Source organism: Xenopus tropicalis, chromosome 1 (genome assembly GCF_000004195.4).
Source record: "Xenopus tropicalis strain Nigerian chromosome 1, UCB_Xtro_10.0, whole genome shotgun sequence".
NCBI classification, from domain to species: Eukaryota; Metazoa; Chordata; class Amphibia; order Anura; family Pipidae; genus Xenopus; species Xenopus tropicalis.
Window position 1 is genome coordinate 181,214,266 of NC_030677.2, and position 18,321 is coordinate 181,232,586.

At 36.6% G+C, this 18,321-nt stretch overlaps 1 protein-coding gene across 2 annotated transcripts in view; it reads right to left on the reverse strand.

The window, feature by feature from the left end:
• The window catches only part of xrcc4 (X-ray repair complementing defective repair in Chinese hamster cells 4), a 151,971-nt gene that overhangs the window by 112,564 nt on the left and 21,086 nt on the right, over positions 1-18,321 (reverse strand). For both annotated transcript variants that reach the window (NM_001113080.2, XM_012970791.3), the window contains exons 2-3: positions 15,662-15,857; positions 11,849-12,039 (exon numbers count right to left, since the gene is read on the reverse strand). In NM_001113080.2, the coding sequence (NP_001106551.1) occupies positions 11,849-12,039; positions 15,662-15,800 (330 nt within the window). In that variant the 5' untranslated portion in view covers positions 15,801-15,857. The remainder of the gene's footprint in view (positions 1-11,848; positions 12,040-15,661; positions 15,858-18,321) is intronic.

Sequence of the window (18,321 nt, forward strand, 5' to 3'; positions counted from 1 at the left end):
TCGTTTGTTTAACGGTCTGCAGTTACCAGGCTTGGAAAACTTTCCAAGCGTAAGCCTGTTTTCCAGATGCTCTTTTGCAACAATCACCATTATCAGGAGGTTTCCTGTTGAGACTTGTCATGGGAATAATAAACAGCTCTTTTACTTGCAAACCTAAGTGAATTCTGACATTGCAGTTGGCTTTCTTTTTTTCCTATTGTTTTAATTTTCACATGAGGTGACATCTCTGTTTAAAGAAACAAAGTCCTTAGCTTCTCTCTCAGCCTTTTAAAGGAGAAAGAAAGGTACAATCACCGGGGGTGCTATAATGTTAGGCACCCCCAGTGATTGTAATCGCTTACCTTATACCCCAGGTTGGTGCTCGTGTTAGGAGGAAACTGCACCAGCCCGGGGTTGCTATGAGAGAACAATCCTCATCCTGTCTTCATGCCACTTTTGCATGCGTAGTAGAGTGAAAAGCTTTTTCACTCTACCACGGAGGAAAGAGGATTGTACTTTCGCAGCTACCCCAGGCTGGTGCAGCTTTCTCCTAACAAGAGCAACAACCCAGGGTATAAGGTAAGCAATAATAATTACTGGGGAGTGCCTAGAATTTGATACCCTCCCAAGTGATTTTACCTTTCCTTCTCCTTTAATGTCCCTCTATTTGAAAAAAAGTATTTTAGAATTTAATCCTATTCAGGACAAAAAAGGAGAGACTTCTAACCCCCAAATTGTCTGAAAAGTTGAACATTCATGTTTAACAGTCATCATCATTAAGGGTTTTCTAGAGGATGAGAAATGTAAGAAACAGTATTATTTGCTTTAAACTAACTCAAGAATGGGTTGACATTCCTGTCATTAAAATCTTTCTGGATAAAGGAATTTTCCAGATAAGACATCCTGTGCGTGGCATGTATGAAAATTATGTTCTTATAAACAAGGCTTAGTAAAGTCATCAGTTATAATTGCTGTTGCTTAATGATGTCATCAGTTATATTTGGTGCTTAGTGATATCATTTGTATCACATGACTAAGTAAAATGTGTGTATTATAAAATAAAAATTATATATATATATATATATATTGAGCGCAGACACTCTAATGACTGACACACACTCACATAATAAATATATTATGTGTGCAGATTTATTCAAATTCAAACTGAGGAAAGATTCTGACAGTAAGGAAAGTATTTTATTGAACTCTCAGATTCATCCCTTTGATTAATGTGTCAGGTCCACAAAATGTGTTTTCCTGCCTTGTGAAGTTGAACTACACTCTGTGCTAAGGAGTATTATAGCTTGGTGGTACAGAAATCATTAAGCTCTGAAAAATAACATGCATTGTGTTAAAATCGTTGCAAGTAAATGGGGCCTTAATGATTTTTTTCTGAGCCATAATGAATCTTTATAGAATGGAAAAGAGCTTTGGAAGGCAAGGCATCTGTTTGTTCTAACTTTGGCTGCATGGGTACTCTGATTTCTTCTACAATCTAAAAACATACAGGCAGGGTAATTGGCTCATGAAAAATTAGACCATTCGTTGTTCATGTGTGTGATAGGGACTCGTTAATAATGAATAATATTAGTCAAATGCTGCAGTGCTGCAGAATATGTTGGCACTAAATAGATAAAATCATAACAATATTTACACCTTTTTCCAACATGAACAATATAAAAATATATTATGCTGAAAATACATTCTGCCTATTCTTTTAATTCAAGAAAAAAAACATATTTCCTTTTTTATCTGAGCATTATTTTGTTTTCACCATTACTAAATGGACTGTAAATATCTGAGTTAGTTTAACTAGATATAATGAGCTATGTATAAACAAGTCCCTCCCTTTATCCCTCTGCTGAGACTGTTATTGCATACACATATGCAGAAGTTCTATATACAGCTGTTTTAAGTGAGAAACATGAAGTAGCTTTTAGCTATTTAATTTAAGATAAAACAAAAACATACTTTTCTCTTAAATAAGCAGACAAAAGTGTGTTCAGCATAAGCCCTGATACTTAAACTCAAGTTGAATTCCCTTTTAAAGGGGAACTAATATTATAATCACTTGGGGCGGGGGGGGGTGTAAAATGTAAGTCATCTCTTATATGGTACCCTGGGCCAGTGCTCCTTATTCTGCAGTTGCTCATTTGCTGCAATACTTTTCATTTTTTTCTTTGGGCTTGGACAGTACAGTGAAAAAGCTGGCATTCCCCTGCCCGGAATGGAACAAAAAGACTAAAGAAGCCAAAGAAGATGGCAACAATTAGCTTTTACAGAAATACCCCAGGCCAGTGCTGTTTTTAGCAGGAGCAACAGCTTGGGATATCAGGTAAGCATTTATAATTACTGGGGGATGCCTAATATTGTAAACCACCCCCCTCCTCCGCCAAATGATTATACCTTTAGCTCTGTCTTTTTTTTTCTTTTTTGGGTGGTAAAAATGGTTATCCCTTGGTAACAACAAACAAACAAAAAAACATCAATTAAAAATTCAGCCATTAATCAATCAGTATCTTTGCTGAACTTTGATTTAAACTTAGATTACAATCAACTATGTGTGTCATTTACTTTAACCATAATTAAAGAAATTAAACTGTATTCCATGCAAAGGGCCTGAATTAAAAACATGTGTAATCACAGTGGTGTAACTATAGAGGAAGCAGACCCAGCAGCCATGGAGGGGACCAGGTCGGCTTCCTCTATACAGGGGGCCTGGGAGTAGTAGGTTCCGCCACTGAGTAAGAAAGTACTTAAAGCACTACTATTACATATAAACTATGTTTCTCATTATTACTTTCTGTGCCATGCATCTTGCCAGTGAACACAGCATACATTAAAAGGGAACCAGAAACATACTATCAAGCTGTAGCAGTATGTTAGTGCCATAGACTCTAGGGTCTATGTAGGGTGGCAAAACTGGTCTTTGCAAAATAAAAGAAAATGTACTTTTATTTAACAAGCAACTTTTCAACATACACAGTACATTTATTAGGTTTTTTAATGGTTTTAATGTTAGCACTATCTGTCCAACTGTTTAGATTCCCTGCACTGCTAGTTCTGGTTTTAAAAACAATAAAGCACAACCCAGTTGATTACCAGAAATGGAAGAGAACTGACATTTGCTATACTATTTCAAGAGTCAGAACTAGAGAACAGAAATGAATAAACAAACACTGCTTCCAACTGCAATTACATTTTGAGATGCCCTTTAAACCACTGAATCTTAAAGTATCACTATATATTGGAAAGAGGTTTCCATTTTTTATGTCATAATACAGGTATGGGAATGGTTATCCAGAATGCTTGGCACTTTGGGTTTTTCCGCATAAGGGGTATTTCCGTAATTTGGATCTCCATACTTTAGATTGTTTTGCCTCCAATAAGGTTTCATTAGATCTTAGCTGAGATAAAGTACAAGGTACTGTTTTATAAATAAGTAGAAAAAGGAAATATGTTTTCAAATGTTGAATAATTTGACTAAAATGGAGTCTATGGTAAATGACTTTCTTTATAGTGGGTTTCGAGATAACAGTTCCCACACCTGTATAAAAAACACACTTGTGACTGTCAGATTTGCCTTTCTTTTCTTTTAATAAAAACTGAATTCCAGGTTTGGCTATACATAGTGAAAAGGATAAGCCCCATATGTCTAATTAGTACAATAAGAAAGCGATGCAATAGATTTTACTTGCACCTGATAATTTTGGGAATGGTAGCACTGAATTAGGGCAGGAACAGGAGGCTGTTTGAAGCAAAATACAGCAAAAGAACCTGTTTTCATTTTGCTTGGGCATAAGTTCAAAGGCCAAAGAAGCACTGAAGTAGCTCAACAGTAAAGTTCCTACGGTGGCCTTAAACCCTGATCGAGGAGCACAAACATCATCTGAGCAACCTGAAGAATGTGATGTGCAGCCAGCTCTTGGGCTTAAATCAAAGGCCTCGTGTTTGGGGTTTCCCTGACATTTCGTTTACAGTAATAAAGCAGGCTGAATATATTGGGCTTTCACATATAGAGAATCTAACTATGCAGGCTGTGTCCCTTGACTGCCCTAGCTCTGCTAATCTGGGATCAGTTGCTGTGCATTATTCATCAGGAGAATCTTATTTCAACGCCGCCCGTCCCTTGCCTTTAGTCTTACCCCCTGTGATGACCTGTAACTGAAAGTACTGCCTAACCCCTTTGCACTTCATTGAGGACTCTGGCTTGCTTATACAGGCCTCTACCCTGTTTACTGTGTTTGCCCTACTGGCCCGCAAGCCCACCCACCCACCTGTGCTGTAATAATGCTTATTTCAGTTTGCATGATCAGTCTTTCTTCTGGCTCTGCTACTCTTTGTCCAAGCACTAAAAAAAAATGTGGCTATAAAAAAATATTGTAAATGTGTAGATTGAAGACTTAAATGTAGGTGGTAGTTACAGGATATCCTGCAGTACTAGAGAAGGTTTCTGGGTTTAGTCAGTAACAATATTTAACTTATATCACCAACGAAACTTGTTACTACAGCAATGTGCTTTTACTCCATGCTCATAGCTGACTTGTAGAATGGCCATAAGTATTGAGCTGTGATGTACAACACTTTTTTGGTAATTACTGTTGCTTTATTTGATTGAGCTAAAGTGAAACAAACTAATTGTTCCCTGTAACAAACTTTTTCTTGCTTTTCATTCAGATACCAGTAATTCTATATGTTGAAACAAAATCTCATGGCTTTACAGGGGTCAACTACTTGGGGAAGATTTGATTGTATGCTTGGATAAATACAGTTGCACATCAAGTAAGATCAAGAAATAACCTATAGCTTTTAGGACAATGTTTGCTTAGGTGGCAGCAGTTTAGCTGGCGAAGGCTCAATGACCCCTTACAGAGTTGTGTGTGTGGCCTATTAAGCAGCTGGCTTAACACACTAGCCCTTGTGTATATCGAAGGTACCAAGTCATTGTTATTACAATGTGACACTTTACTGCTTGCGCTTTCCTAATTAACAACAGCACTTAGCAAGCCCTTTATTAAAGAGAAGGTAGTATCTCAAGAAAATAAAGTCTAAGGGAAACGTATTTCCGTGGTACATGGCAAATAAATATATCTGTTACATCTCAACCTTTATGTTAATTGTACCAATTATTGTGACTGACTAATTACTAAATAGCTTCATCCTGCCTTTGGTAATATATACAAACAAGCCTCAAAATTAAGAGTTCTCATGAAAAACTTATGTCCCACTGCAGCCAATACAAATCTTTAAGCCAACCTACTATTATACTTTATATTATTAGCTTTCAGGAAGGAATGTAAACCTTTTTTTTTAATTCTTTGCTGGCAACTAAATAGATATACCTTTTATAAACCTATGCTACAAAGGCAGTGTTATCCAAAATTGTTGCCAAATGTATAACATTGTATAACAAATGCTGGGTGTTCCAAATATGCTAACACAGGGCTGTCCGAATGCGGCCCTCCAAAAGATTTCTATGGCCCCCAGACTGCTCATGAGCCTCACTAATCTCTAAGGATGCCATTATCATTTTATCATAATCTGGAACTTGAACATGTATTTTAGTAAATAACTGCCTCTTACCAAAGAAAACTGTTGTACAATACTACTAATTAGTCATCATATTTTGTGATTTTATAAACAAGTACAGGTATGGAATCCATTATCCAGAAACCCGTTATCCAGAAAGTTCTGAATTATGGAAAGGCCATCTCCCATAGACTCCATTATAAGAAAATAATTGCCCCAGACCAGGATCTTCCTTACTCTGCGTTGTACCACCAGCTAACCTATATTTCCCAAGGCTTCCTTGTGACAAACACTTCTTTAATAGCAATTTTATTTACAAATAACTTTAAACACAGTAAAAGGAATTGTATTAATGGATATTGGAAATTTGTTTAGAAGTACATTTTCTTTAATTATGCAAAAACAGTTTTTGAATGGAGATCACCTTTAAATTTTAAACTAACATATGTGGCAGTTATCTGACGAATTTTTCTTTTGCAAAAGCTTGAAAAAATAGAGTTTCTAGGAAAATGACTTTCGAATCATATCACAAAGCTTTAGTCTCATAACAGAAAGTAGCAATAATCTCTCCAACTCGCCACACCTCCGTGAAACCGGATTGGCAACCTCAAAGCAATAATCAGGTGTGGTATATTTGGGAGTTCCAAACATTATCGGATTAGAAGAGAAGAAAAACAGAGGGTACCTCAACACCGATAGTTGGTTAAAAACTTCAATCTTTATTTTGGTTTCATAAAAAAACTCTGTAGCATTAGAATACCTGATGCTGAGGTTTTTACAAGACTGAAGTTTTTAACAAATGATCAATGTTGCGGAAACCCATTTTTTTATTTCTCTACAAAGCTTTAACATACTGTAAAATATCTAATACAGGTATAGGACCATTCTCCAGAATGACCAGTACCTGGGGTTTTCTGGATAAAAGGTCTTTCCATAATCTGGATCGCCATACTTTAAGGGGCTGATTTACTAAGACACGATTTCGAATCCGAATTGGAAAAATTCCGATTGGAAACGAACATTTTGCGACTTTTTCGTATTTTTTGCGATTTTTTCAGCGTCTTTACGATTTTTGCGTAAAAACGCGAGTTTTTCGGCGTCTTTACGATTTTTGCGTAAAAACGCGAGTTTTTCGGCGTCTTTACGAAAGTTGCGCAAAGTCGCGTTTTTTTCGTAACGTTAACACTTGCGCGCAAAGTCGCGCCTTTTTCGTAGCGTTAAAACTTAAAAGGCGCAACGTTTCACGCAAGTTTTAACGCTACGAAAAAATCACGACTTTGCGCAACTTTCGTAAAGACGCCGAAAAACTCGCGTTTTTACGCAAAAATCGTAAAGACGCCGAAAAACTCACGTTTTTACGCAAAAAACATAAAGACGCCGAAGAAAATCGCAAAATTACCGATCATTACGAAAAAAACGCAATCGGACGCATTCGGCCCGTTCGTGGGTTAGTAAATGTGCCCCTAAGTCTATTAAAAATCATTTAAAAATTGAATAAACCCAATAGAATTGTTTTCCCTCCCATGAGAATTAATTATATCTTATTTGGGAAAAAGTACAAGGTATTGTTTTATTATTTCAATGAAAAGGTAATTATTTTTAAAAGTTTTAATTACTTGAATACAATGGAATCTATGGCATATTGCTTTCTATAACGTGGAACTTTCTCGATAAAGGGTTTCTGGATAACGGATCCTATACCTGTACAAAAAGAACAACAACAAAATATACAGAGAACAAACATACAACATTATGGTCCCAACACACACAAGAGCTGTTATATACTTTTATGAACAACTAGATCTCTGCTGGATTTTACCAGGGTTTGGTAAGTTTTGGTAAGTTTTGGGAGTATTATCCTTCATGTTATAAAGTTTTGTCTTCTTACCTACCTCTTCCTATTCCTTAAATCCCATACCTTCTCAAACCACCCACGTTACTTTCATAGAAAATCAGATTCAGAGTTAACAAAGGGACATATTTATCAATATTTGAGTTTGCCTTTTCCACAATTTCAGAAAAAATGTGGTAAAAATAGGCAGCTGCAAATGTATTTGAGAATATATTTTTAAAAAACACTTGTGATATATTACAGAAAAAAGTGAAAACATGCATGAAAAAAGTCAGCTGACGAGTTTCTATAGAAGTCAACGAAAATTGTCTCCGATTTCAAGCAACTTTAATTTATTATTTCCCAGTTTAGTAAAATAATTGAGATTAAATAAAAAATAAATGGAACAATGTGATATTTATCTATGTGACTTTATTTCTTTGTATTCTTTGTGAGCTATTCCTAAATATGCTATTACTTGAGATTGAAAAACAGAGTAGCAGAAAACAATGTTTTTGTTCATTTCTTGATGATGATAATTTTCTTTTATTACTATTTTATCTCTCCTTGTGAAATTATATTGTCATAATGAATTACTGTGTCACTCCATGTTAATCTTCTGTTAAGAGTTTCAATACAAATAAAAATAAAAGGAAAAGTTGCTTTGGCAGCTCAACAACCTAAAATCACATACGATTTAGATTTCAGATTAATTTGCTTAATTCTAAAAGAGAGTATAATGAAAATCTAAAAACAGAACATTCAAAATCCCCCAAAACATTATTAGCTCTGAAAATAAACAGCTCAACTCAATATTATACACTAAAGTCCCATATTATTCGCGTGTCAGTATAACATTAATCAATTTACTGTCGCAGTTGTTAACCTTAAACACAGATACCATCCCCCTTTTTTAGTAGAGCCTATGTTTCACTTAGTTTCCCTTTCATGTATGGTACACAGAATTTTTTCCTCAAAAATATCTTTAAATAAGGAAATGATGATTTATTATTACCCATTACATGTATACCCATGGCAATAATAAGAATCCATGACAAATGCACGTGTCTTTGTTTTGGGGAGATAACTGTGATGCTCTTGCATTGAACATCTACCATGACTAATGGTAGCTATACTAAGGGGCTGATTTACTAACCCACGAATCCGACCCGAATTGGAAAAGTTCCGACTTGAAAACGAACATTTTGCGATTTTTTCGTATGTTTAGCGATTTTTTCGGATTCTTTACGAATTTTTCGTTACCAATACGATTTTTGCGTAAAAACGCGAGTTTTTCGTATCCATTACGAAAGTTGCGTAAAAAGTTGCGCATTTTTCGTAGCGTTAAAACTTACGCGAAAAGTTGCGCATTTTTCGTAGCGTTAAAACTTAAAAGGTGCAAAGTTTCGCGTAAGTTTTAACGCTACGAAAAATGCGCAACTTTTCGCGTAAGTTTTAACGCTACGAAAAATGCGCAACTTTTTACGCAACTTTCATAATGGATACGAAAAACTCGCGTTTTTATGCAAAAATCGTATTGGTAACGAAAAATTCGTAAATAATCCGAAAAAATCGCACATACGAAAAAATCGCAAAATACCGATCATTACGAAAAAAACGCAATCGGACTCATTTCGACCCGTTCGTGGGTAAGTAAATCAGCCCCTAAGAATCCATTAATTGTTTTTTGCTCTGTGATTTTTCCAGGAAAAAAGTAATGTGTTTAATTAGGATGCAGATTACAGAGTGAATATCCCTTTGCTGCACATGTGCATTTATAAGGGGGGGAACGATCATATTTGTTTCTATGCCATAGACCAGTGGTTCCAAAATTGCAAAGCTAGGGTTGCCATCTTTTAAGAATTTCTTTACTGGTTGGGTCTGGGTCTATAAGGAGCAGGCAGTGATGTCAAGGGATGTAGAGAGAAAAGAGTTGCATTGTTAAGCTGGAGATCTGGTAAGTATGAAAGCAAGAAGGGCGATAAAGGGGTGGTTTAGAGGCAGATTGCATAGTTATTACAGATGTAACGGCAAGTACATTGCCTGTAAATTTGTAATACCGTCCCTGGCCTTGGCTGGTATTTTACCGGCCAGACGGCAACCCCATGCACGGCTTGTGGTCACTTTGTAACCAATTGCTTTTACATTACAGTACCACTGTAATATATATGTAAGTATTCACTTAGTATTTGCGCCCCTAGGCCACCCCCAACTCATGTCACCCATCCTACAACCCAACATAGCCCCACCCCCCTATTGAGCATGCACACCCATCTGCTTTTTAGTTTTTTTTTCTACCTGCACCCAATTCCCTGTGCTTGAGAGACAAATGCAGCTGAGCAGCATGGCACCATTGGCCATTTCCACAAATCCAGACTTGGATAAACCTATCTGGATACATGGAAAACATATGTTGAACTCCCCGCTGTATTGCTTTGTTTTTTTATTTTTTTTTTCAGGAATCAAACAAATCTAAACAATAGCAATATACAGTACATCTCCTGCCTGCTGATTATATTGCAATATATGTGCTCAGAGACTTTAGTTGGGAAAAATAACCAGAACAAGAAGCAAAATTCTGAAGCTTAGTGTTGTTCATTTATCATAGTTTCTCTGTAACGGCATGCATATAAACATGTTATCCATCAAAAGTGCAAGCAGTAGAACTCAGCAGTTGAAACGTTGGGTTTGGGGGCAGATTAACCATATCCCAAAACCTTGGACAGGTACTCCAAAAAGATACCAACGATGATAGTTCAATTAAAGTAAAGTAAAAACATGTATTTATAAAGTGTTAGATGTTCTGTAACAGCACCAACATTTGCAGCTGCGCTTAGATTAATTTATTATTTGGAAGGACTGTACAGAATACTATTAGCATGTCTTTTTAAATCCATTATCCTTTTATATATCTTTAAGATAGTTAAGTTGTAAAAATAAGAATTAAATCAGATTTTGTATTATGTCACACAAGTCAATATTGTGGGAAAGCTTTAGCAACCCTGGGGCCACAAATGTAAGGGCAAGGGCACTCTAAGCGGATTGACCGCTTTCCTCCGCAGGTGGTTTTTATAGATGTGGGTGGGCCTGTGTGGAGCTATGTGGATCGGATATGTATGCATTTTCATGTTGATATGCACTCTGATTAGCTCCACACAAGCTTTCTTCTGCGTCTATAAGAAACACCTGTAGAGGTCTGTGTGCCCTTGCCCTTTGAGGGAGTCCCTTGATGCTTACTTTGAGAGCATTAGCACCCATGGGGTTGCTGCTCCCTGCAGTGAGCAGCAGATAAAAGGGGCCTGATGAAGGCTGCACTTCCTGCTGCACCCTACCTTGCACCTCTGTTTAACTTACAAAATGGAGGCAGGTAGGGGAGAATCCTACTTGCCCCCCCCCCTCACCAATACAGCACTGACTAACGCAGTTAGCACTGCATTAGTTAAGGGAATTGCCAGTCTCTGCACACTGAAACAGAGCACCCAGGCCTGTTGCTATTTGCATAATGTACAATGCATTGCGCAAAGTGCAAAAAAAGTCAGAATATGTTCATGTGAAATATGGTGGAACCACGTAAAAAATAAAACAGAATAATATTACAAACAACAGTGCAAATTGCTTTTATTAATAATAAACTTCTTGTGTACCGTGTATAATCAATATTGATGTACAAAGTGCAGGTGATACCCAACACCCGCGTGGTTTGGTAAGAATACTCACTTACCAGACCTAACAGCAACACTGCCAAATATCAATCGGTCATCAAACTAAATTCTGTTGGATCAAACAGGCTCCTCTTCAAATAAGTGAAAAGAGGATACAATAATGTAGCACCATTTAATACAATGAAGGAATTAAAACAACATTGGTTACTCACAAGCATACGTTGTTAAAAAGGCATATCAGAATAACATCCCATTAGCAGACTCGTGTTTTTAAACTCGACGCGTAACGTGTGATATCGCTACGCTTTCTCAAGAGCAAAAAGAAAGGGCTTTTTTTTTGTATAGTGCACAGTATAGTATTGTAACTATGCCCCTTTAACTCATATTTACCTGAATAATAAGTTTCACCTACTTTATTTTGCAAGTTGGTACGTGACGCCTTGCATTAACTATAGGGAGTCACAAACTGACCACATTGACAAAAGGACAAAGGTTAGCCTATGTCGGGTAACAATTTATTTTTATCAGGGTCCAAGTTGAGAGACTTGAGAGATTGAAGTCCAAAGGTGGAAATGATTTAATTTGTTATACAGATTTTTTATATTACAAACTCAAATTTATTGCAAATGTAATCTCTTCAGATGCAATTAGGGACTAATTTATCAAAAGAAAAATTCTCAGATCGGTATTTAATAAATCAGCCTTTCAGTTCTCTGACTGTGTGTAAACCCCTTCAGTGCACTGGGTTAGCTTCTAGCTACATAAAGATATAAGCTGCAAAATATCTACCATTTGCATAGACAGTGACTAGCAGAAAAACATTTTGATTTGAGAACATTTTACTTACTGCAACTTCCTTTAGTTTCTTCTCATATGTAAAATGATAGATTTCAGGATTTTCTTCATCTTCTAACAGATCAAAATTATATTTATTTGCTGGTAAAGTCGTCATAATCAAAGCTTTCCTTAATTCGTCAACATAGTTTGACCTCTCCATCTCCATGTCTTTTGCTTCTTGGGTAACATCTTCTGGAAAAACTATAGTATTAAAAAAAAAAATAATAAATATACATATATATATATATATATATATATATATGTGCATACTTAAAGATCCTGCTGTAAAGAAATGTCTATTACTTTTATGTCATCTAAAATTTTAAAAAAAGATGTAATTATGATTTAGTAATGTTAAACGTCAATCCATTTTGCCAATTTATGTCGATTTTGGATTCTGTCTAGTATGCATATATATCAGTTAAAAAATAGGCAGCTTTTTCATGATTTTTTAATGTAATAATATAGTTTGGAACAGTTAATTAAGCCTGGCCCCCTGTTCTGCTGCTGATCTGACTGACTACTCAAATAACTTGTAATAGTAGTCGACTGTCCTCAGCCTGCCTTCAGCCTGCATCCTCCAAATCCCACGGTTCCCTGCACACATAATGACAGTAAGGAAAGGAACATCAAAGTGCAATGCATTGTGGGTTATGTAGTTCCTGCATGCTGTCCTTAAGTTGTTATATTTTGGAAAATCAATGTTTTAGTCCCTCTTTCCTTTCCAGGATTTCAAATGATGCAGAAAGAGAACTGTTTTTTTTAAGCTGGATTTCAACATATAAAAATGTTATTTATTCATACTTTTAAAAGGAAAAGATTACAGTGATAGATATGTTAGGGGTTTCTGTGATGTGTGGGCTCTTTAACAAATTTTGTTTGGAAGACCGAGTTCCCCTTTGAATCTAAAATAAATCTTAAATTTAATTAGGAGCTTTGTTTTTCTTACAAATTGAAATTATTCTGGCATATAAATACGCCCTGTTTAGGAGATCAGAGACCTGTTTCTCCCATTACTTACACAGTGTTAACTGTGCTAGTTAGCACTGTATTGGTGAGGGGCAGCGAGGGGAGGCACATAGGCATCCCCCCTCCTGCCCCATACCTTGTACATTATTTAGACATGCATGGTACAGTGCAGAGACCAGCAAGCCCAGAATCAGAAGTGCCCTGTAAGTGAGAACTTAGGGCACACTCTTGCCCCCCAGCATAAGTAAATAACCCCAGCGATTTACAGCTCTTCGCTTACTAACAGGCTAGACATAATGGCAGCACTAAGCGCCTTACCACATATAATGGGAAACTGACCAGTGTTTATTAGGACTGTTGGAAAACACAGACCAAAAGGACATATTGCTAGCTTGTAAACTGTTGCAGAGATATTCAAGGGGCTTAGTTAACTGCACTCTTACCTGTTAATATCTTTAACAATATTTTAACAATATACTGTATTCAGTACCAGGGGAAACTACCATTTGTGCCTTGTATAATGTAAATAACAGTTAAATTCAAAAATTCTTTCACACTTATACTCTGTTCTTGGAGGATGTTATTGGAGGGAATGATTTGTCTTTCTCATGACCCAGAAAAACAGAAACCTGATGTTACATTTCATTACAATATTTTTCATTATCTTCCCTTGGGGTTAATGTAATACAGATTTAGACACTCTCACCGAGGCTCTAAGTATTTGTATAATATTTCTTTTTACAAATCCTAGATCATATTTACAGTTTCACACAGGATGGTCTGGAACAGCACAGATTTTTATTTGGAAGATTTTAGGCCATGGCCTATTTTTAAACTAAGTTGTCTGTCCTGTAATATATTAGGATGACATAAAAGCATCACAGTGTGTTTCGTGCCAGAACCGATGACATTTTTCCAGGTGAAGTCAATGGAGTAAGTAAACTGGCAATTCTAGAATCCCAAGTTATAGCCCTTGGTTTGTTCAGACTGTACTTTTCACCTGCAGATCATCTCTCTTTGGTGGTTGGATGGGGCATCATCAGATCTAGAAGTGTAAAGGGGCTGTGGCTCTCTCTTACTTACATTTAGAATGAACAGATAAATGTTATTCTGCAGTCTTTGTGGATGGCCAAACAGAACAATAACTGGCTGCTCAGTACACGGGTTCATTGGCAGGAACTGGTTTATGTTTTAGCCTTTAGTTAAGACACTTCCATGATTATCTAGAAATTTGACAGATGGGATTTTTACAGATACAATCAACTATTAACTAAGGAGTCAAAATATATTTATTCTCAAATGGACATTTTCTTTTCACAAGTTGAAATGAGCAACTGTATTAAAGCTGAAGCTGGCTGTCAATTTTCATAAAGAATAATTAACAGTAGAATTTTTTCTTCTACCCCAGTTTGCAATGGGAAATATCACCAAAAGCTCACTAACAGATCTGCCCTAGAGTTGCACCTAGCACAAGCACAAACAAGTACAGACTCTTATAAAGCAACTACAAGATTTTTTTAAAGCTGTTAGCAGTTGTCCCATTTCATTTTAAATAAGGGCTTGAAGTATGACCAAGGTTAGTGCTGTGACCAAACCCACACACACAGACCACACTTTAGTTTTTACTAGCGCTTGATAATACAGATGAAATTTAGCCGATAGTAGACAATGTCTTAAAAAATATTAAATAAGGCACTGTTTTTCTCAACTTTGTAACATGCATTAAGCTCTTTATAGTCTGAAATATGACCTCAGAAGCCATCACTATTGCTCCCAGGGTGCAAATGGTGAAAAGAGGAAGCCAGAAAGACAAAAGGATCACATTACTGACCACCCCAAAGAAACTGTTAGATGAGGCAATAATAAAGCACTGTTTGTCCCTTTAAAAGACAGGACCATATGACTACTTGTAACTGGCAATAGGTTTAATTGCTTCCTATGGACAAAACCACATATAATGCAAACAAAATTTAACTTGACTAAAAAGGAAACAAACTGATTCATAGTCTGTGTGGCCCTAGCTTTACAGTCTCGGGTTAGATCTATAAAGGACTGATGAGCAGACATTTCCAGACAAGATCTCTGATTCATGCATTTCTCTTCTTACCTTTTTTGTCTTTCTATAGAAAATGATTTATGGCCAGTAACATGCAAAAAATGTTATCAATTAGAGGGGTCCCAGCAAAGGAAAAAAGGGTTTTTAGTCTTTAGGCATGTCTCTTCAAATCTTGTTATGCCGCACATCTGTTCTTAAGAGAAATGGTCGGACACTGGAAGGGTTATAAGGCCTCGTGAGTTGCTAATCAGGGGAAAGCATTAAGTTATACGCAGAATATCTTATTAGAAATCTCTTGTACTTATACTTTACAGCCACAATATATCTGAATGATTAACTATTTTAAAGAGTGCTCTACTCAAGTCTCTTGGGTATATTTGATAAAACAAATGTAAACATGTACAAATACAGTAAATCATAGCTATTGGTCATTTATTTTTATAAGTCTTACAGCTCTAAACAACTCATAAATAAATTATGCCAAGGGCTACCGCATATGTGCACTTTTACACCTATGTCACTAAATTACTTCATGAAATCTGACCTAAACCAAGTGAGGTTGCTGACCCATCAACTTTCTCTTAGTAACATATTAAGCAATAAACACATGGTGCTCAATCTCACAAGTCCCATGCCACATAAGCCCATCACAGAATGCACAGTAGAAAGAAAAAAAAAAAGAAACTGAAATACAATACATCACTGTTTATGACAAACCAGTCAATAGTCAAGATTCTTATTGTATGTCCACAAGAAGATGCCCCCTCAAGCGACCCCCCCCCCCCAGGATGTACTTACCCTCACCAGTCCAGGCAGATTTACCATCAGTGAGTGCTACTGCGAATCCATTTCCCAAATCTTTCTTCCAGGAAATCTGAAGAAAATATATTGTTCCTGGGTATGATGATATGTAGATTTTTCTTATTTTTTTCTCCATCCTATCCTTACTGCAGTTCTTCTACAGGCATGTAATATAATCACCATAAAGATATGACTGCAAATAAAATGCAAATGTTAGTAGAGCAACTTAGCCTCTAGAACAGGGATTCCAAACCTTTTATACCCTTGATCCACATTCAAATGTAAAAAGAGTTGGGGAGCAACACAAACATGAAAAATGTACCTGGGGGTGCCAGATAAGGGCTGTGATTAGTTATTTGGTAGCCCCTATAAGGACTGTCAGCCTACAGTCCTTATAGGGACTGCTTGGCTCTGCTTGGCATTACACCTGGTTTTTAAGCAACCAAAACTTGCCTCCAAGCCAGGAATTCAAAAATGGGCACCTGCTTTGAGGCCACTGGGAGCAACATCCAAGGGGCTGGTGAGAAACATGTTGCTCCCAAGCCTCTGGTTGAGGACCACTGCTCTAGAATACAAAAAAAACATAGATTCACCAAAAACAAGAATAAATTATTGATTTGGATAAATCCCCACACTTTTCCAAATCTGTAATGCAGTTTCCTAAACTGTGTTACTGGCCCCATCCAATGGGCCTTGTTATGTGCTAACTGGGGCCCTGACAAAAGTTGTACTTGAACTTTAAAGTCAGACAACCACTTTCATACACCATATGACTTTAAAGACCTGCGCAACTAAAAATGACCCATAGATGATTTCTCAGTATTTGTCAGAATCCAAAATTCCCTGTGAATCATCTTGAGGTGAATCATCAGAGTCTGATATTAAATACTAGATAAATACGCATCTTGCTTAGCTTTAGCTCATTACTTGCTTTTAACAAAGATGTTTTCCAAAGATTTTTTTTCATACAGTGATATAGTGTGTAGGACTAAAGGCATTATCCATACAAAGAAAATTAAAAGAAAAAAACAAGAAAAACGTAAAAGACTAGAGAAATCCCTAACTTGCTTCAGAATAGCTTGTACAGCAGCTTTGACTCCGGTATTGAGTGTCACATTGGTAAACAAATAGTAGCCAGTCAGACTCCATCACTGCTGGTGGGCGGATGATTAACACATATGTTATTGTTGTTTAAACTGTTTTATCACCCAATGCCAATTAGGGATGGGTCACACATTCTAAACAATAATGTCCATCAATTTACTGTTTGTAAGGGACCAAAGGGTCATCTTAACTGGGACTATATGAGTATAACGTAAAACATGAGTATGGAGAGAAAATTGTACATATTATTATAGGCAAATATACTTCTAGGGGTTACACATTATTATTATTAACAACATTTATTTATAAAGCGCCAACATATTCCGCAGTGGTGTACAATAAGTGGGTTTCATACATTGGACATACAGAGTAACATATAAAGCAATCAATAACCAATACAAGAGGTGAAGAGAGCCATGCCCAAAAGATCTTACAATCTACATTAGTTTTTGTTTGTGTTTTTATGAAGACTGAAATGCTATTCCTGCAGAGGAAAGTGTGGATTTAAACCATGCTTAGGATGCCCATTTACCCCTAGTAAGGCAAAGATTTTCTAATATTTAATCTGAATGGTTGGCTTCCATCTATAATTTGCTCAATGGAGAATGTTAAACTGCACCACAAACTTTCTTGAATTGTAAGTCTTGAGACTGGAAAGTGACACCTTTAAAATTTTATTCTTGATCCAACAAATGTATATTTTTAGCTATAATATTGGTGTGTAGGCAGCCATCTCAGAAGGAGCCAGCGCTAAGCATTAGAACTGCTTTCAGGTAACCTACTGTTTTCCTACCCCCATGTAACTGGAGGAGTCCCAAGCCAGACTTGGATTCTTACTATTGAGTGCTATTCTGATATCTACACAGATCTTCCCTGCTAAAGGGCTGTGGTTACCTTGGGCTGGAAACATAATGCACAACATTTCTGCCCTACTTCTTTAGTTAAGCTTTAGTTATCCTTAAATAATAATCAAATAAATGTTATCTGAAATTACAAATCCATACCAACTGCATTTTAAAGGGTTTTAGGCAGTTTCTGACATTGCACAGGGCAAATACACAATTATTCCTAGTATAGCCCTATCCATTTTCCTTCTTACCATCTACATTCTCTTGTGCCAGTGATCAATCACATGCTCAAAAATTACACTAGTTTTCTAGACTGCCAACTTGCCTACAATGCATGGCATGAATGATATCAGGCCTAAAGAAAGACATCGGTGGAGCCATGAGCTGCTGTACATGCTGAAGGTTTTGGGCATTATCATAGTGCCTGCACCATACAGTTGCATGAAACACTTTCATACAAATTAAAAACACACATTATATACTGTAGGTTGCTTCTAATCAATGTTAGGTAATAATGTGTCCACGGTGATCAAAAGCATTGAGAATAGATAGCTTGAGAATAGCTAAGAAGTAATGGTATGATATGTTTTAAAAGGCTGAAATCAGGTGTCAGGTGCAAATCCAAAAGACATGCTCCACAACACACTGGGAAAAGAAATACTCAGCAGATAAGGGATGAACCTTTAAACTACAAACATATGGGCT